At 45.8% G+C, this 21,711-nt stretch overlaps 1 protein-coding gene across 3 annotated transcripts in view; it reads left to right on the plus strand.

The window, feature by feature from the left end:
- Positions 1–21,711, plus strand: part of KIAA0586 (KIAA0586 ortholog) — an 813,007-nt gene that overhangs the window by 302,691 nt on the left and 488,605 nt on the right. For all 3 annotated transcript variants that reach the window (XM_078660379.1, XM_078660377.1, XM_078660378.1), the window contains exons 11-12: positions 10,279–10,505; positions 14,451–14,523. In XM_078660379.1, coding sequence (XP_078516505.1) covers positions 10,279–10,505; positions 14,451–14,523 — 300 coding nt within the window. The remainder of the gene's footprint in view (positions 1–10,278; positions 10,506–14,450; positions 14,524–21,711) is intronic.

Genomic DNA, 21,711 nt, shown 5'->3' on the forward strand with positions numbered 1-21,711 from the left:
GATTTTAACTGGGAGAGCATCCGGGATTGCCTTGGGGCTGTTTTCAGATGGTTTCATTTGAATGGCCTCAAGTGCAATTCTGAGAAGTCTGAGGTGCTCTTCTTTGGGTGTACGTCGGACCCTGACTGGCATGACTGGTGGCCTATCAACATGTTTCCACCTTCCTCCCCATCTTTAGTTGCCAAGAATCTGGGGGTCAAGATGGACAAGGGCTTGTCGATGAGAGCCCAGATTCTGGGAGTGACGGGCACCTGCTTCGGTCTCCTCAAGGTACTAAGGAAGTTTCTGCCCCTTCTGTCGGAAGAACACCGGAAACTGACTGTGCAGACTCTGATCGGGTCCAGGCTGGACTATGCCAACGTCCTGTACCTGGGCCTGCCGGAGTATCTGCTACAGCGCCTCCAGGTGACGCAGAACGCTGCGGCAAGAGCCATTTATGGCTTAAATAGGCGAGCAAGTGTGACGGACCTCTTACAGGCCCTACACTGGCTGCCTATCCGCAAGCGTATTATTGTCCTTTTACCATCCGGCCCGGGTGCTTAGATCGGAGTCACAGTTTCTGGCTGTGGTGCCTCGCGTGAAAAGAGCTCGTATCGGTGGTCGCTCCTTTGGATTGCGGGCACCCCAGCTGTGGAACTCTTTGCCGTTGACACTCCGGGGCGCTACCAGCCTGTTGGCTTTTAGGAAGGGTCTAAAGACTTGGTTGTTTACTCTATAGGCCTTTCTTTCCCTCTTTTTTATTTCATTCCTTCTCTGTTTTTATTGTCGTGTTATGTTATTCTACCGTAGGTCTCGCTGTTAAAGCGCCGGGATACTCTTTTTGAGTCGCCGCGCGCTATACAAAAGAAATATAACATAACAACATAACATAACATAACCACTGCCCGGAGTGCTGGACTGTTTTTGAAACTGGTATTCTGACTTTTACTTTGCGATGGCTTCATGCTAATCAAATGGTCATACAGAGACCTAGACCTGTCACTGGTAATGTGAGGTACAAACCGTGTCCTGTGTCCTGTGTCCGGGAAGGAGCACAGCAAGTATACCCTCATAGTGGGCATTAAAGTATGGTCCTTACCCTGGTTGCATTGTTGGCAAAAATACTGTGCTTTTTAAATATGTACTGTGAAAAGGCTTTTTCCTCTGTGTCTTAGAGAGTTTGGTCTAATGATGCCTCTCATGTAAAGTTCTGCTGTTGTGGGTACCCAAGAACCTTACGTTTACATTCTGTGTGTGTGTGTGTGTGTGATGTAGGTTTGTAGTAGCACATGTATGTTAGTAGGGCTGTGTGTGCGTGTGGGTGCGGTATGTGTCTGAGTACTGGGGCCAGTGGGATCCATTTTGGATACCCCTGGGTTAGCATGGCACAAGATGGAGGATAAGGACAGCTTCCTCAAACAGTGGAAGTGTATAGTCTGCATTATTGTGGCTGGAGAGTCGTGTTCCAAACACTGAAGTGAGGGAGGATAAATATTGGGCTCCCCGTTAAAATAAATGAGTACCTCGTTAGCAAAGGGCTGATTGGTTCTTCCTAACCTCTGCCATTTGGTAGATGGTCAGAATGAGGATTGGAACTACAGTTTTTGTTCAAGGTGATACAATTTCTATCCTGTGCCTGCAGATTTGTCTGCACCTGATTGATGGTTCATGAAGGACAGTGATAGCCTGGTGCAGAGATATCACACTTCATTATACCCTTGTTTTGGATACTTCTTCCTGGAGCCATTACCATTGCTACCTGCTCCAAGAGCCTTCAGCTTGCACTATGACTGTGTTAGAGGAGCAGCCTGAAAAAAGATTTGTGAAAGGGATCCAGCCCACACCAGTTCTGGAACCTTGGAAGGCGGTTCCACATTCCTTGTCTATAAAATGTGTATAAAAGTGGTATCGAAACCATTCCAATTTGTTTCAGTTCTTATTCTTAATGACCAAGGAAGGGAGTGCTCTGTAGAGTACTGAAAGCAGTGCTGTTTGTCCAGGACTGGTGTATGCATGAAACTTTGTCTCCCAGAGGTTAGTGAATATAACCCAAAGTCTGCATTTTCTACTGGAGAAGCTTAAGGTCTGCTAGCACCTAGAAGCATACCTGTCTGTTCAGAGAGGGAAAGAAAGTCTCTGGACTGCAGGAGCAGATACTATCCATGAGGAAAAGCCAGCTATGTTCCTGGTGTGGGGAAAATCCAGAATGTGCCTTTTGTCCTTGTGAGCAAATCCATAGCTCATACATTTCATGATGGGTCTCCCATCGTGGCCCATGCAGGGGACCGCAATCACAAATCAAGCCAAAAAGTTCTTCTCTGCTGTGCCGCACCTCTGCGATGCCCAACAGCTTGATGCTGCTGTCAACCCCCAAATGAATCCTGCAGAGGAGCCGCAGGCACCACTGAAACAGAAGTGAATCCTAGCCCAGAGGCTGCAACTTCCTGAAGCAACGCAACCCATTTGTCGACCTAGCCTGGAGGTTGGTATTGCCTGCAATGAGCCCCCTTTGGATCTCGGCCTAGGGGACCCACCGAGCGTGCCTACAATGCTGCCCCTATACTGCAGCTCTTATTTCAAGTGAATTCTCAGCTTAAGCTCCGTGTCAGTGGAGATGCTGTTGGTAGCGCCAGTCATAAGGGTCCGTACGAGCGCTGGCTGACTGTAACCGCGTGAGCAGTTAATGTGGTCTCTCACAAAAGTCTGAACTAGATGCGCAGATTATGTTCAGTAGTGGGAACAGAGACTGTTGCCTTAGCGACCCCTTTAATTTAGGTACGATCTATTGACTTGAACAGTGAACAACTCAGAATAAGTACATACCTAGTGAACTGCATTGGTGCCAAATCTTTGCCTATAACTATATGAGAGTAGAAGATCTACAGACTTGATAACCACTCATAGAATGGCAGGAGGCACCATAGCAGGTAGATTGCTTAACTAGGCTTTTTAGTTGGACTTACTACCTTCAACTGAGCACCACTGAATTGTCATATTACGTTTTGTAGTGGTAATAAAGCACTGCGCAGGGCAATACCTTTATCATGTCTGTTATTTGATTGTTGAGTTCTGAGCTTCTCCTCAACCTTCCTCTTCCTCACTCTGCATCCCTGAAAGGCCCTTGACTGCTTGCTCTCACTACCCTGAGAGTCAAGTGCTTGGCTCAATTTTCACAGCTGTAATAGGTCAAAACCCTTGACACCAGTGGCATCCAAGTTCAGCGACCAAGGTGAGGGCCCAGTTGCCAATGTCTGCCCTGTGCCCCCTGAAGAGGATCTGCAAACCACATAAGACTACTTTAAAATTATTTAGTTTATAGGACTCATTGAAATGGTTAATACTTTAAGGGAATTTGAAATTATTTTAAATTCCTACAATTAAGTTCTTATCTGAGATGTGGGATAAAGTGCAATTGCAGCCAGTCTTCAATAGCTTACCATGATGTGGCAGGAGTGTGATATTTCTATAAAAAAACTGTTAGTTATGGGTGATATCATGTCGTTTTACATAATGTTGGAAGAATCTGGGTCATCATAGATTGTTAGTTCCATTTTTCCATATGCTCAATTTTGTTAAAATCTTTACAACTAAATTGGTTCAAGGAAAGATCTGAAACTGCAAAATGTATTCTAGTATTCGAACCCAAGTTTGATTTGCTTGTAGTGCTTACAGTTATACGATGACGCAGAAGTTAACATTTCTAAATGGGAACATGATGTAGAGATTAAGGAGTAAAATCCCTGCAGACATGAATCTGCATATGCAGTATTTAAGGATGCGGATATTATGTTCTACGCTAAATAGGTTAACTAAATAAACACTAGTATATCAGTGGGCGAGTGCATGCACGATTGATGTCAGGATTTTGAATTTGGCTATGTATGTTTTAGTTGTGTCCAACACTTAAGCAATACCCGTTTTAAATATTTGATTATTCTGGACAGGTCATTAACTTTTCTGTTCACATTGATGTAAAATTGTGATGTGAAGTGCTAAGTGACTCATGTATTGTGTGTTTGAGTTGCCAGGTGGTACATTAGTATACTCTGCTTCTTTTATTCAATTTATTTTTAGTATGCATTTATAATGTTTTCTGTGTATATCTCCCTTTGAACTGGAATATTGTCATTTGTTTTATTCCATTATTTTGTATGCATTGTACCAAAATTATTTATGGGATTGTTATGTCGCAATATGTAGAAGTAGGAGAGATTTGGTTTCAAAGGAATGTGTTGTACTATCAGACCTGACTTTCCCTACATGTATTTGCACATAATAAACATGGTTTTAATGGGAGAATATCCTGAATGTTAGACCTGTCAGCTTTAGCGCGGTCTTCCCCCAAACCTTTTGCCTACTTAGCTCCATTTGTGGGGCTGAATTTCGTTTTTGTTGGCCTTAGCACTCTTGCGCACTTTACCATTGCTAACCAGCTCTAAAGTGCTTTTGCTCACTCCCCTAAACACTTGATTGGCCTACACCCGATTGACATATTTAATTTACTTATTAGTCCCTTGTATTGTGGTATACCATGGGGCCGGTAAATTGAATGCTACCATTGTGCCTGCAACACTTACTGTGCCACCCACTTAAGAAGCACCTTAAAACATGTCCCTGGCCTGCCATTGCAGCTTGGGTGCAGTTTTAAACTGCCATGTCGATTACAACACCCTTGTCAAGTCTTGAATTCTCGTTTAAGCCCTTGTTAGCCCACAGGGAAGGGTGCTGTGTAATTAAAAGGTTGGCTATGTACTTTCAAGTTTTACATGTCCTAGTTGTGAAATTTGTTTTTTTGCTACTGCAAGGCCTGCCTCTCCCAATTTCTAATATTAGGAGTTCCTTATTACCTTTAATAAGCTGTAATTTCCATGTTTGGTATCTATGGAATTATAATGATAAATCCCCTTTAATGTTAAAGTAGGATTTTTCATTACAATTTGGAAAATACCACTTTTAGAAATTTGGCATTTTTCTGACCTTAGCCCTTTGTGCCTGCAGTCTGTCTTGGGTCAAATGACTGGGTGTAGCTGACAGACTTTGCAAATTCCTCTTGGACAGTCACACAATAGAGGGATTCGGTGTGCCTCGTTGGGCCACCTGCTGGCAGGAGAGGGGGTGGCAAAGCTTAGTACAGACCCAGAGAAGGCACTGGAATGGATCACCTCCTTCCTCGAAGGAAGAACACAGAGAGTCCGCCTACCACCGTACAAGTCAGAGGCCACCGAAGTCATCTGCGGCGTCCCCCAAGGATCCTCGCTGAGCCCCACCCTCTTCAACGTCTACATGAGCCCCCTCGCGGCCATCGCACGCAAACACAACCTCAACATAATCTCCTACGCCGACGACACCCAGCTGATCCTCTCCCTGACCAACGACCCCGCCGCCGCCAGAACCAACCTGCACGAAGGGATGAGAGATGTAGCCGAGTGGATGACGACCAGCCGCCTGAAACTGAACTCAGACAAGACGGAGGTCCTCATCCTGGGCTCCTCGCCCTCCGCCTGGGACGACTCCTGGTGGCCCCCCGCCCTGGGCACCGCACCCAAACCAACGGACCACGCACGCAACCTGGGCTTCATCCTGGACTCCTCCCTCTCCATGACTAGACAAATCAACGCCGTCTCCTCATCATGCTTCAACATCCTACGCATGCTACGGAAGATCTTCTGGTGGATCCCCACCGAGACCTGGAAGACCGTCACCCAGGCCCTCGTCACCAGCCGACTGGACTACGGCAACGCCCTCTACGCCGGAACCACCGCCAAGCTCCACGAGAGACTCCAGCGGATACAGAACGCCTCAGCCAGACTCATCCTCGACCTCCCACGAAACAGCCACATCTCCGGACACCTGAGAGACCTGCACTGGCTCCCCGTCAGGAAAAGAATCACCTTCCGTCTCCTCACCCACGCACACAAAGCCCTACACGACCAAGGCCCGAGCTACCTCAACAACCGAATCAACTTCTACGCTCCCAAGCGCCACCTCAGATCAACCAGCCACGCCCTCGCCGATGTCCCACGCATCCGAAGAGCGACAACAGGAGGAAGGTCCTTCTCCGACCTGGCCGCCAAGACCTGGAACTCCCTCCCGACCGACCTGCGCCTGACCCAGGACCACCTCGCCTTCAGGAAGAGGCTCAAGACCTGGCTGTTCGAGCAGTAACGGCACCCCCCCTCCTAGCGCCTTGAGACCCTACGGGTGAGTAGTGCGCTATATAAATGTCTTGATTGATTGATTGATTGACCCACTTGCATCTGAATAGGGTGTACTCTGCCTAAACAACTGCATTGTCACTGCAGCCACCTCGAGCCAGAGCAGGAGAGTCAGGAAATTCCATGCACTTAAAAGAAGCTTTTCTAGAAGCTTCTCCCACCTTCCAGATAAAAAGGCAACAGGCTTTAAAAGTAGAACCCTCAGACCCACTCCTCAGCTCACTACTGGACCTGTGGAAGGACTCTCAGAGGACTGGCTGTGCTGGGACCTTCTGCAAGACTGCTGATGTACCTGGAAGGATTGCTTTTCTATTTGGAGCCTGTCTTGAACCCTCAGAGACATACCTACTGTTGATCCCTGCATCTTCACTTGTTCCCAGGACTACCAGTGTGACTCCAGGGGCTAGTTTGCTGGCCTCCTGTTCAAAACCACGGTATGCAAGAGACTCCCACTAACTTCAAACCGCACGTGAACTCGCCCTGAGTGAGTCCTGAACCCCCAAGAATTGTCCCACCAGTCTTGGACCCTTGGATCTCATGTTAAAGGTCCCAGATGGCCAAAACCCAAAATTGAGGAATTAAAAAATGTTGACCCACAACTGCTCTAAGAACCATGAGGAGACTGGGACCAACCTGCTATCCTATCCGTCTAAGTTGCATAGCTGGTCAGAATGACTTCGCAGCTTCACCTGCTATGTTCTTCTCTGGAGCAACAAATCCTTTTCAGCGGTCCTTCGCCAGAGAGGTATTTGACCTTGTGGAACTGTTTTCTCCTCCAGCGCTCTCCCTCATCCTGCAGGAGATTTTCGACTTTCATTTCGGGGAATAAATCCGAACATAGAAATCTTCGTTGTGGATTTGACCTAAGGCCATCCAACGATGACGCCTTCTGCAGCCTTGGACCGCTGAACTTTACGTTGTCAGACACTTAAAAGTCTTATAAGTCTGTAGGTAAGTGCTGACTGGGCCTAATCCACTTCTTGTATCCGAACTGTTGTCCATCGTGGTCGGACATATTTTCAATTATGACCCCGTCTCGAGCGACTAGATGTCCGCGGTTGGCGATTTGATTTTTTAGGAGCGAGTTGTTGCAAAAAACTTTAAGAATGAATAATTCCGGTTCTACTGATTGGATTTTTATTGTTTTGATTTCAAATAATTTATTAAAATTACTGTATTTGACTAAATTAGTTTGGGATTTTTCTTGTTACATTTTCACTTTATTACTGTTTGTTTGCTGCAGAAATACTTTACACTTTGCCTCGAAGTCAAGCCTTACTGCTTTTTGTGCCAAGCTACCCTAGGTTAATTTAGTCAGTTTTTGTGGTACACCCTGCATGGGATTGTAGCTGTTGCCAATCGACCAACGACCACATTTCTTACACTGAAATATAAATGCAAATGTATACCTATAGTGGCTATCACTGCATAGGAGATTTGAGTGAACTATGGAATAGTTAGCTGATAACACTGGATTAAAATATGTAGTATTACGTTTTGAATGTGTGATAAGGATAACATAAACATGATAATTTGAAAATTAGAGTTAAATCTGTAATGAAATATATGAAAAGTTGTGTCTGAAATGAACATTTAACTTTGAAATACTTAACAATCTCATACAGTACCCATTAGTAATAACATTCATTTAAGTGAGAAAATGATTTGAGTCTAAAACACTGAAAGCAACGCTGGCAAATATTTGTGGCAAAACACTCAAGAACTTGATAGCGTGCCAGAATCTACAACATCCCTCATTGATCCTGTGCCATTTCATAGTGGACCAAAATTCATGTGCTAAAAAAAACAGGATTAAAGTTGCTCCTGTTTTCTGTGTGTATGTTACCAACCCCATTAATCGGTAAGCCTGTCAGCTGGCTACTCATGGTGCTAGAGTCCAAGGAGATTAAAGATTATGCCAGATAATAGCAGATCAGCAGGGTTTCCTCCTGATTTGTATACAAAAAATGGCGTTAAGCCTCAAACTCTATACCTATCATGAGTTAGTAGTAGTTATGTTTTATCCATTAGTGTATCCTCATTTGTTTTTAATTCAAAGGATTTTATCATATTTCAATAAATAATAACAAAATAAACCATATAAATATATTGTGACCAAGTATTCAATAAAAATGATATGTTTTTTCAAGGACATCTGTATGTTTTTTAAAGAGAAGTATATCCACCCACATGTACAATAATTCGATATCAATTTTAAGCAACCAGATCTGTACCAGCCTCAATAGTTTTCTATAGGCATGAAGATGATATAGATATAAACTGGGTGGCTATGTGGCAACCTTCACACTGTTAATGATAATTGTACTCTTAACGCTTTCTTTCTAATAAGTGCTACATTTGGCAGCAAGGCTTGTACAACCAGTTTGCCTAGTGCAACCTACCTGACGCAGCCTCACTTCCAATTCTAAATTGCTGTTGACTCTACCAACAAAGTTGAGAGTGGGAGAGTCAATCTTACGAAAGAGACAAGTGTAGTCTTTAAAATGGATATAATGCTGTAGAGCTCAGCTGTCTGAGGCCTCTTTGCCTATGTTCTGTGTAATTTAAGCTTAACTCTGGTTCTAAGTCCTGAGTTCATGATATCTCATAAACGCCCAGTCAACCTCTCTTCAATGTATCATTCTCCCCAGGCAAACTGAGGTGCATGTGGCCTGAGCCTCACAAATCTTTATATGATGACGGTTAGATCTGCAGTCCGAGATCTGTTGCTTCTCCAACAGCTGCCGTTTTTTGTCCTTCCCCAGAGCATGCTCATCCTTAAATTGCAACCTGATATTTATCGTATTGGTTGAAGTGTATGTTACCCCATTGAACTTTCTCTTCCTCCCCATTTTCCTCCTCATACCCAGAGGGCAAACAGCTGCTCCCGCAGGCCTCCCACAGTACATCACAAAAAGCTGTGGCTATATATTGCAGATTGGGCCACACAAATTTGAAGGCTTAATTGGCATTTTTATATTCTGCATGGTCTACCGCCTATGACTTTATTTTCACTTACCTTTTTGCATCTATTGTTCTTTCTCTATCCAATATTTATATGTATTATTCTCAAAGCATCTCTGTTCATTGAGATGCAAAGTTGTATGAGCCCCACAAAACCCAAAGTGCTGAAATATATAGCAAATTCTCCAATTCACCTTAATACCAATACATTTCTTCTGTGTCGTTAATGTTATATTACTATGTAATTACAAATGTTTTAACTTCTTGACTACAGCTGGTCTCCCTTTTAGGCTTATCCTCCCACATTTAGCAAATCAGTAAGTTATCTCTTCATTATTCTCACCAACTCTCCATTCAGGCCGAGCCTTTAGTTAGATCTAAACTTGAATCTTGAATTCTCCATTTATTTATATGAAAGTTTCTGGTGATCCAGTTTTGAGGCCACTGGGTCATCACCACTTTTGCTTGTGATCTTGCAACTTAACATCGCCTTCCTGCAGCCCTTGATCAAAGTGTAGCAGTGGTGTCCCCCACTGTAAACATTGATGTGCCACTTCTAGTTTCTTTCCCATCTGGTCATCTGTTTTTGCATTAATCTGTAATTGTTATGCTTTTACCTCTCTCTTGGTCTTAGGTTCTTTAAAATTGAGCATAGTATCCACTTTTTACTTCTACTTCTCTCACAGTTTGTTTACAGATTGTACTACTGTTTTTGACCACTATTTGGAAGGTGACACTTGTGTGGGATGCTATTGATTGCAACAAAAACATATGATGGAAGCAAACTCTGCCAGTGATAATTTGAAAAGAGTAAAATTTGCTGATGGTAAGGGAGGGGTTGGCGAGGGTAAGCAGGGAAGAATATGAATGGGCAGCAAAAGCAAGTTTTGTAATTTCTTTAATGTGGAGTGTAATGTATAACATGGGTCAGATGGCATATCTCTTGTTCTTTACAACATATTTACATGTTGATTAACCAGTAAACATCAATTTAAAAATGATCTGTAATCCTGATAATACTAGAGCCGAAACAAAATGTACTAAAATATGTTTAAATGATAACCTTAGTGTTTGTGCACTATTAGATTTTACAGAGAATACTTTTTCTTTTACATGCTAGACCAAAGATACTCTTCAACGGACCATGGTCCCTGACCATCATTATCTTGGCCAGTCATCCATCTTGCAAATGAGTAAAGCTCCAAAGTCAATGTTTGAGGATGCAGAACGGATTCTGCGGGAAGTGAAAAATGATAAAAAGGTTCTTGAAGACAATCTAGAAGCTATTATCCGTACAAAAGATGGATCTGCAGTATACTCACTCATCAGTGCTTTGACCACAAATGGGTAAGCTTTTGATTTTTGCAGACCGTACCAAATGCCGAGATTGACAAACAATCTAAAATCACCACCTTGCCAAGTAAATTTACTTTCAGATCATTCTCTAATTGTTACTAAAATACTGGAATTGTTAAATTGCCTACAGTTTGAAGGTAATGTAAGCTGTTTCTCTACATAATCCCATTATTTTGTAAGCAACTAATATATTTTTAGAGCCTGCTTTGTATCGGATAGAGTTCTACTGCAGGTTTTGTGCCAATGAAAATTGTGTCTGAAACCTTTTCCCAGAGGTTTTGCTTATTTTTCCTCATTGAAAACGGACCACATGAAAGGAAAGTGATTCAGTCCCTCTTGGATAAATCAGTTTCAGTAATTTGTGGGAAATGATCACTAACAGACTTTCTACACTTACACCATAATTCTGTCTTTACAAAGGTTTAAGCTTCAGTGGTCATGGATAACGTTATATGCCTGTCATAGTGTGTCAGCAGGTCATATGGGTGATGACCATTCTTTACGCCTATCTGGTTTCCTAATAGGTCCTAGACAACCATTCTATCATTCAGAGTCAATCCTATCTGATTCGTTATGAGGGACGGTATGCAGATATTCTCAAGAGGGTCCAGCAGTTTTCCTCTTTATTACTGACTATCTGATGTGGATGATGATAAAAGCAGTGAAAATATATAGCTGAAGTTAGGCGTGTGCAGAAATGTTTATAGCATTCAATATTTGAATTAAACCTGTTTCTACCTGCTCCCGGTATTTATGGACATGGAAATGAAGGCTCAGTTACAGTAATTTGGCCAGAATTGGTGCTAGGTCAGACTCTGATTGGCCCTGGGTTGAGGGCAGTATTGGTTAGATTTAGTGTTGGACCTGCATGGGTCTGGCTGGGCTGGTCTATGTTCTCTGGGCTTTTATGTAAAACCAGATTAGGCTGGTTAGTCCGCTGGGCTGTAGTGGCGATGTTCTGAGTCGATCTCTGTGACTGGCTATGGACTGCAATGGTTCGGGTTCAGCACACATGGAGTTTGTAAAAATAAATAAATAGGAAGCCTCTTTGATCTTGAGAAGAATAACATAAAGCACCTAACAGCTTGGGCGCAATGTTGTACATCATCTTCCATAACTTTAAGAATTACATTTTCTGGAAAAAGGAGACTCCTTGTGTCTTTTGTGTGCTTGGCAGAGGCCCAGCCTTTTAGGAGTACAGCACCCTTCGGAATTAACCAGTGCCCCCTACAAGACTGTGTGATGCAAGGTATCATCAGTGAACCAACTATGCAATATGACCCCCTCCTTCCTGCTGTACGTATGTCACACCCTGTATTGATTTTACATGTCATTTTCTATTTTTCAGTATATTTGTTAGCCTTCTACAGTTTAGCATGCATGATAATGCACAATCTATGTATGTGTCTAACTTGTGTCTCCAACAAATAAAATAGTTTGCAGCCTTTCTTTGTCAAAACCAAACCTACTTATTTCATATACTTCTCTGTTGGTTCATGGGTAGCAGATAAATACAATTTGGACTTTGGACTGTTCAGAGATCCTTTGAAGACAATGGGATCATTTAGGGCTAGTAATGCCTGGTACAGACCTTCTCCTCCAACATTACATAATTTGTTATTCTGTTTACCCACTTTAATTTAGGGCATTGATGCTCAGTGGGTGTAATGTTCTAATATCCTTTTAGCCTTGGGCTGTACCAGTTGTTAAAGCCCATCTCCCTTGTTACAGGCCCTCACCTGTGGCTCAGACCAATAACTCAGGTTCATGGCTTTAGTAACTAGTATAGCCCTTGGCAGCAGACTACAAGGCTGGATTGAATTCCTCCAAAATGGAAATAAAAACGGTTTCTCCCTATTAAGAACAAACATTTGCAATAGGTCTCGCATTTACGTGAGTTTGAGCTATTGGCATTGTAAATGACAATGCATTTTTTAAGTTTTGGCTTAAACTCGCGTAAATGCATGACCTATTGCATTGCAAATGCTTGTTTGGGAAGGCACGAGGGTCGAGTTCTGCTGCAGCGCACTCATCTAAAAAACCCACAAATGCAGTTTATCTTGTGTTCCTCACCCGTCAAGGAGTGAACGGATATGCTACAGTCCCGCTCGAGGAGCTGAGGAAAAGGGTGCACTATTTAAAGGTGGGCTGGTTGGCTGTTAGACCATGCATGCTTGCAGCGCTTCAACTCTCTAAATCTACAACAGCATAAAATTACATTTATTGACCTCGCAAGATGTGATATTTTAGGCAACAACAGGTGTAATTTTCACGACCTCGGTATAGAACTCACTAACTAGTTTCAGGACATGTACAGTGGTGCTACGATTTCCTGCATTTAGGAGTCATGTGGGTGACAAACTGCAGGCTGCCACTTGAGGAATAAAAAAAACTGTACCTTCGGGCAGGCCCCTCCGAAGGCCTAGATACAGGGAAAACAAACACCCTTGTACAGTTTTAGAACAGACACATCCCAGGGATTGAGCGTGGGGCCACTTACAGAGGTCATGCCTGCCTGTCTGACCCAGGCCAGTAGAGCTGCAGCCCCTCCCTGCACTAGAAGCCCTATTGAAAGCCATTGTAAGAACGAGTAATATTGTGCACAGTCCCATAAGAGGCCACTGCTGAACACAGAACATACCACATGCATGGGCTCACATAAGCCATGGGGTCCGGGAAAGACCACACTAGAACTGGAAACCGATTAGAAAAGTGTAGTGCGGCCACTGCTCTCTCGTTCTCAAAAACAAGGCAAAATTAAACCACAAATTATCTTCAGCATTTGATCTGAGGGTGGCAACACCATAGGATATGCACCTAGGGGTTCACCTGGACATGTGTACACAAAGAGGGTATAGACCGAGAGGCGAATGTCAGCCAGATTATCAGTTCCTATCCTTCTCATGTGTTCTCTCCATGTTCAAGGGGTCTAGTTAGTTGGTAAAGGCTGAATACCCCACTACATCCCTAAACTTGAAAGTACAATTTCGTCCGCTCAAGACCAAAGAAGTAGATAAAAAAAAAAACCTCTAATATTCAGTAATCTTCAGAGTCAAATGTTTACCGTTTCTTAAAAACATTGCATCTGCGTAAACGTGCTTGAAATCGTTCGGAACAGTACAATGTTTGCCCGGACCTTGTTAAACAGAAAAACAGAGAAAATACAGTATTTGGTGTTTAAAATGTCAACTACCACGAAAAGCTCTACCGAATGGCAGTTTCTTGTGCAGAGGTGTCATGAAGATATCAGTTCACCTCTTCATAAGCATGCCCTACTTTCACTCGCCTGTTTGAGTAGACTAATACAAATGTCTTCACGCTCCGAAATAAAGTAAAAATAAGTAAATAAACAGAGCGTGGTGTCCCTAAAGCGGGCGCGCGCTCCGAAATAAAGTAAAAATAATACTTTAGTGGTGTACGTAAACAAGCTGTCGACACATTGGATGGTCCCGGCAGAGCCCGAGGGAGATGGCGACAGGAGGACGCGGCGCTGCCTGGGGTCCGTAAACAAGCTGTCGCCATTTTCAACAAAATATAGTGCCTACCGACTGATTAAGGAGACAGTGTAACACCGAAAGTGAAAGATCCAGTCCAGATGGGTCATCCGAGAAGGAGACAGGGCGTAACAAAGAAGCCTAATTTTGAATCGGAAGCCAGCGTTTAGCATAAACGATGACAGCAATAGGAATGATGGGTGGGGCTTCAAGTCCACTTCTGAAATCTACTCGATTACAAGAAGCCTCGCAGAGTGAGCAGCGCATGTGCGCTGCAACGCAGGTCTGCGAGACCTAAAAATGTGAGAATTTCTTGGGACCTGGGTGACCCATATGTGGGTCCCTGTTCATGAGTTTTCTTTAGAATTCTTGGTAGCCTAATATATAGTTGGACATTTTGAAATGCCTTTCGGCTCACACTGTCTTTTGTTTTTCTTTTTAGGGATGCTGTGGAGGAAATTCGCATTAAAAGCACAGTTGATGCCTGGATTAAAGATATCAGTACTGAAATTCAGGTAATGACACCACTATCAGCATTAAGATCACCAGTTATATTATAATTGCTGTAGAAAGTTCTTTCAAAAGGATAGAAGATACTTGCGTTTTTATTTTTTAGTGATATATAATTGTGTTTAGATTTTGTATTTTCATAAGATAGGACTGAAAGATATATTTGTGTCTGTGGTACCCAGCAATTATAATAAACACGTGCCATTCCATCTTGACTCCTTATGTAGCTATCCTGACCTTAGTATAACTAACAAGCACACACGGTACAAATGTTGTCATTGTTGTGATTTTGAAAATGAAAATGAGATTCTCCAGTATTGGGGTGTCTTTCATAGATTCACATGCCTGAATCATTCCCCGTCATCGGAGTGGTAGTCCCACGGTACATAAAAAAGCAATAATTATGCCCATAATAACTAAAAAACTTTGGTAACCTGGAACCAGGAAGTAATGTAGCCCTAACCTACAAGGAAAAAACTTCCACAGCTATGACTATCAAAGTCATTATATACAGTCCAAACTGCAGCCAATCAGGCGACAGCACCCACCAGAATGTTCTCCCCAGAGGCTCAGGCTCTCAGATTTTCTACCGCACGTCGTGTGAAGGGAGTCTCCCTGAGCTCTGCTCAGTACTTCACTTTTCTTCTGGAATTTCTTCACTTCAGAATGTCATCTTCAAAGAAATCTCTCTTTAGACCGTGTGAATCTTGTGGGAAGCTCCGGCTGTTCTCTGAAGATCCCCACAAGAAGTGCATTTATTGCCTTTATCCGGATCATGAGGTGAGAGATTGTAAGATCTGCAGGACCTTCCCTCAGAAGACCCTCAGAGATAGAGAAGGGCGCATACTTCTGTGGCTACAGAAGATTAAAGACCAGGATAACCCTTTATCTGAGGTGGGAAGTGTTGCCTCTGGTTCATCTAAATCCTCTAGGAAGAAGATGGCTGAGGAAGATATGTCTTCTCCTGGGGCTAAGGTGTCGAAAGTTTAACCCTCTAAGGGTTCTGACTTGCCTTCTTCCTCAAAAAAGGCTCTTCCACCTTCAAAGTCTAAGACTCTGCCTTCTACGCCCGAGAAAGACTAATAGAAATACGTATATTTTGAAGTCTTACATGCAAATTTATGCTATCCAGTTCCATTAAGAAACAAAATATCCCTGGGCAGATCCTGGCAGTAAGCTGAATGGCTGCTCAAGCTTTAAAGTCCAACTACATTGATTGCATGTGGGATTCTCTCAGTACTCTTTGGTCTGAGGGAAGCACTGCATGTAGGCAGAGTGGTTCAGGAAAATGGCTGGTTCTGTTTATATGGGTCTACTGCTGTTGAGTAGTGTTGGTGGGGTCTCTTCAAGCATTCAGAGTTGTAAACATGGTGGATCATGCTACTGTGTGGACACACTGGAAATCCGGGCATGATCTGTGTTAGAGAATTGCTGAGGGGTTTTGAATGCTAACAGGTCATTACAATTATGAGGTGTATGGATGGTGGTGGATGGCATCTGCACCATGGTCAATGTGAAACTCTTAAGCAGATGCAGCTCAGCATCATTGATATGAGATGCATAGGACCATTCCTGCATCCTGTAGCTTCTTCCAGCAAGCTCTAAACAGTACTTTGCTGCTGAGTGTTGGTTGCGAGTGAGTCCGGGAGGGAACCAATTCCAAACAAGCAGTTGAGGATTGTGAAACAAGACTTTTTCCAACATCGGACCTAGGGTAGAAATGGATGGCAGGACGTAATCAGACAGTGAAGAAATAAAGGGGCAGAAGTAGACGCTAGCAGTATTAATTGAATCAAAGATGGTGATCAGTGCCACTGTAGTTGAGACAGCGACTGTAAAGTTGGAGACTATGTTGCCGAGGGTCATGCTGACTACTGAGCTTCAGAGTCTGGTGGAGTTTTAGCATGGTGCAATTTTTCGCCATATTGCAGCTAGAAAGCAGACTTGAAATCCTGGACAATGTCAAGAGGGATACTGATGTCAAAGCTCCTGGGTTATACCTGTAATGTCTCACAGGTGAATGTTATTGGGGTAATTCAGGCATTTCTTTGCAGGGCACTAGAAATGGTGAATTTATGCCTTTGCCTTCTGATGCTTCCTTAACCCCCCCTCCTTTTCTCTTTCACATTTTCTTCACTCCCAAGCACCCCTCATATTTCCTTAAAGAAGACTACATATATGTCTTTTCAATGATGGAGTACTTAATATTTTCAAAAAAATTGTGACTTCCTATTGGAGTTATGGCATATTGCCTTAGCCCTTGCATCGCGGCTCTTTTGTGCAGTTTCTAGCTAATGTTGTTTTATTTGGCTCCACCAAGCCTGACTTGTATTTTTGTTGCCAATAATAAAAATGTACAGAAACTATCTAATTAGGGTGTTGTCAAGATCAGGAATATATGCTCGCACCAGAAAATCAATGGTCCCATGCAAAACCCCAGAACCTACTGCATGGATAACTCACTAGTGGTTCAACACTTATTTGATCTCAAGCATCACTTTAGGCTGTATCAACACTTTCATTTTTCTGATAAAAGGGCATAGGATGAGAACGGTTTGCCTCTCAGACTGCTGTTTGCCTCTCAGACTGCTGTTTGCCTCTCAGACTGCTGTTTGCCTCTCAGACAGCGGTTTGGAGAAGTAGAGCAACTGCATTAGGGTGGAGGCAGGCAAGCTGATTGTGTTTTTTTTTTTTTTACAACCAATTTTATTGAGTTTTGGATGTAACAAACAGCACCATTCAGAGCTACATTGTACATTATCAGAATAGGGAGAAAAGCACTTTGCAGTGACATCAAGGCTACATAAGGAAATCAATAATAGCGTATCCACGTGTACCTGAAGAGCGGACCACGCCATCTCAGTCGTCTAAATTCCCCCACCCATTTGCCCCACATGCGACGAAATTTCTCAGGACACCCTCTGGCTACATATAAAGGCCGCTCCTGCGCAACGTACCAATCCACTCCCCGGCACCAGCGCCCAAAAGTGGGAGGAGCAGTGTCCAGCCAGTGCGCAGCAATGTCCCTCTTGGCAACCACCAACGCTGTATTGAGGAAGAGCTTCTCAGCCCTGGAGCCGTCCAATCCGTCGGTGACGCCGAGCAGAACACGCACGGGATCAAGGGGCACCTCCCAGCCCAGGACTCCTGTCAGATCTTGTGTTAAAGATTCCCAATACCCCTGAATCACAGTACATGACCAAACCATATGGTTGAATTCAGCGTGGGGTTGGGAGCAGCGGGGGCAGTGGGCGTCAGGCCGAAGTCCAGTGTGGTGGAGACGCAGGGGTGTAAGGTAGGCGGCGTACAGAAAATAGACTTTGACAAGGCGGAGCCTCGCCGATAACGCAATCATCCTGGGGGCCATCAGGGCGTCCCTCCAGTCCTCATCCTCCAGAGCCCAAGCCAGCCCTCCTACTTCTCGCGGAGTAGGTAAAGGGAATTAGGGGTATTGTTAGTGAGTGAGCGGTAGATCCGAGGGACTCCACCTTCCCTAAATCCCCAGTCAGAACTTGCGCCTCGGGCGGGCTATATTCGGGCAGGGACGTGCCATCTGTAATATGGGATTGAAGGGCGTGGCACATCTGCAAATACCCAAAGAATTGAGAGGGATGGAGGGAATGTCTAGCCTGTAAGTCTTGAAAGGATCGGATATGAGTACAGCTCCAACCGTCGCCCAACAAGGTTACCCCGATGAGATCCCATTGCCGGAACCCTGACAGGAAAGCAACTTCACGGAGCCTAGTGCCACACCACAAAGGAGTGTAGCGAGTCAGCCTGCCTGCCATTGAGTATGACGTAGTGATGCATGCCAAGCCAGGAATACGCCTCGCATGACCTCGGGGAACCGCGGTCCCATAAAGCATCCCCTGGATAGAAGAGAAGCCCAAGATGTGAAATTCCAAACGATACTCCGGGTCGGACCAGCCGCCATTAAACCAGTCGTGAATCGTGAGGAGGCGAGTCGCTAAGTAGTAGAGGTAGTGGTTCGTCATTCCGAGACCTCCATCAAAAGGTGGGATTCGGCATTGGGCCAGGGGAATTTAGTAGCCATGCCGTCCATGTCCCGGAACCAAGATCTGGCAAAGGAGAGGTGTGTGTTCTGGAGCATGTACAAAAACGGGGCAAGATCATCGTTTTGTACAGGGCAATTAAGGAGGTCGTGCACCATTTAAGGAGGTTGGCGCGGACCCGCCTAACCAGTGGGGTGACATTGAGTTCCCATGCGAGGTCAGGGAGAAGGGAAACCCAGATCCCCAAGTACTTGAAAGACAGCCGCCGAAGAAAAATCAACGGCTGCCAGTCAAAACGCTCGCATGATAAGTGTAAGGGGACAAGGACGGACTTGGCCGGGGTAAGCCGCAGGCCGGAAACTCGTTAAAAAATAGCCTATGCCTGAAGGCAGCGAGGTCCCGACCGGGCTGCGTCCGCCAGGAACAGCAGCACATCATCCGCGTATAACGCGATTTTATCCTCTGCTAGGCCGGGCCACCTCCAGCCAGTCAGGGAGTGGTCACTGCGGACAAGGCAAGCGAACGGCTCCATTGCCAGAGCAAAAAGGTTTGGGGAGAGGGAGCAGCCCTGCCGCGTACCCCGTCCAATGGGGAAGGTGCAAGATAGAGAGCCGTTAACGAGGACCTGTGTCCGGGTACGGTGATAGAGGAGTCTCACCAAGTTGCGGAAAGGAGTGCCAAAGCCCATCTGTTCCAACACCGCATCCAAGTAGCTCCAGTCAACGGAGTCGAAAGCCTTCTCAAAATCAATAAGGAGAAGGGACAAGTATGGATTTAGCAGGTGTCGGTTCTCAAGGGCAAGGTGTTGGAGACAGTGTTTAGTCCCTCGGAGAGGCATGAAGCGGCATTGGTCAGGGTGGACAAGCTGGGCTAAATGCGGCCGTATGCGATTGGCCAATACGGAAGCGAAGATCTTGAATTCCGTATTGATGAGCGAAATGGGACGATAGTCCGAGCAGCACTGCGAGGGGGGCTAGGACTTAGGGATCACTACGATGGTAGCAAGATCCGTCTCTGGCCGGAAAGAGCCGCACTCCGCCACCTCCCTGTACATCGCCACGAGAGATGGAAGCAGGGTATCGCCATAGGACGAATAAAATTCCTGGGAGAGTCCGTCCGGCCCAGGAGTCCTACCAGCCGCCAGGCGCGAAATGGCGTCTGACACCTCCGCAGGAGTGAGCGGAAGGTCCAACGCAGCCGCGTCGGAGTCGCTAAGACGTGGAAGAGAGAACTCCTCCCGTTGGAGGAGGTCAGAAAGAGAAAGATCAGGCGACCGCACTGAGTAAAGAGTAGCATAGTAGGAGGCAAATCATTGGGCCACCACTACCAGGGCGCGGTGGAGCGTTCCATCTGCGTCTGCCATTTCGGGTATGATACGGTTGGCCATGGGGTAGGTGGCGAGGCGGTGGAGGAGTTTCCCATTTTTGTCTCCCCAGCCGTACACTCGGGCCACGGACGAACGCCAAAGAAGCTTGGCAGCTTCCAGAGAGGTCTGTTTAAGCTCGTCTCGGAAGAACGCCAGTCTCCGTTCCTGGGCATCAGATCTATCGTCGGGGTTCAGCGCCTCAATCAGGGCGGCTTGCGCGTCCAAATGTGTGAGCTGGGAGTCACGTGCCACCCGAGTGAGTTTTAACTGGCCCTTGGCGAACCCCCTAATAGTGGCCTTACCAGCCTCCCAAAGGGTGCGAGAGGAGGACACCGAGCTTTGGTTAGTGGTAAAGTAGGTATCAAGTTCAGCATCAATGCTGTCCTTGAACTCCTCGTCTTGGAGGAACCAGGCGTTGAGTCGCCAAAGCGGTCGGGAGGATGGGGGAATGGTCCCTATATGAAGTAGCACTGGGGAATGGTCCGATAGGCCCCTCTGGAGGATAGAGATTGCCTGGAGCGCTCGGCAGTCCTGAACCGGCAGGAAAGCATAGTCCTGGTGTGCATGGGTGTGGTGAGAGGCAGAAGTGTGGGTGTGTTGCCTAGCAGTCGGGTGACACAGTCTCCAGGCATCTCCGATACCCAAGCTGGCCGCCCATGAGGAGATGAGACCGGATTGGACAGTCCTGGAAGTAGAGGGAGGGGACACAGTGTCGAGGCCAGGGTCCATAATGGCGTTGAAGTCGCCCCCCACCACGGTCAGTCCAAGGGGCAAAGCCGCGATCAGTGGGGTAAGTCCACAGAGCGTAGGGGCCAGTAGAGCAGGAGGGGAATAGACAGACAACTGGTTAAGCGGGCAATCCCCAAGGGTCCCTTCTAAAAGAATAAAGCAGCCCTGAGGGTCGTGCACCACTTTACGCGCCACTAGGGGAAGAGTACGACGTACCAGAATTGCCACCCCTCTGGACCCCCTACAAAACCCAGAATGCCAGACAGCGCCGGGCAAGGAAAGGACAACGTTGGCCTAGCAGATGGGTTTCCTGAAGCATGAGTATGTCTATCGCCTGACGCTGGGCGTATTGCAGGACGGCTGCCCGCTTGATCTTGTCCAGCAGGCCGTTAACATTCCAGGACATTAGGCGGAGCGATGAGAGCGCACTAGAATCGCCAAGGAGGAGGAGGCCATGGGGAGAGCAGGTCCGTGAAGCAGCTTAGCTGGGACACGGGAGGCGTGGTAACGCCCATAGCCCGTGGATAGGGTAGCGCAGCAGTGTGTGGGAAGTGTTCTCCCGAATGTAATGGAACAAAGGTGGTGCAAAAAACATTAACCCTAAAAAACAAAACAAACAGGAGCAGAAGCTCCAACCCCACCCAACCCCCCACCCCACACTTCAGGAGCGGAAGCATCTGTCGCCCGAACAGTAGCAGAGAACTGAACCCCAAGCTAAAAACGCTTGGAAATGGGGAAAGTCGTGGAGGACCCCTCCTCATATTAGGATGTTCATGTCATACACCATCGGTGAACAGTTAGTGACCAAATGGGATACTGGTCTCAGTCTCAGCCACTGGTCTCGGACGACCCCAACCAGGAACCCAAACATCATATGAAAGGCTAACATCGCTGCGATGTGGTCAGGCCGACCTGGTGAGAAGTGTCGGGCTGCGGGAAAGATCGGTGTCCGGAAGATCTACCAAGGATGGTCGAGGCAAAGCCGAACTGGGGTTGGGGGGGCCTAAGGAGCCAGAGCTCCACCTGACCGGAGAGGTCTCCCCGGAAGGCCGAGGCGTGTGGCCCTGTTAGGGGCCCGCCAGAGA

This window comes from Lissotriton helveticus, chromosome 9 (assembly GCF_964261635.1).
Source record: "Lissotriton helveticus chromosome 9, aLisHel1.1, whole genome shotgun sequence".
Classification (NCBI taxonomy): domain Eukaryota; kingdom Metazoa; phylum Chordata; class Amphibia; order Caudata; family Salamandridae; genus Lissotriton; species Lissotriton helveticus.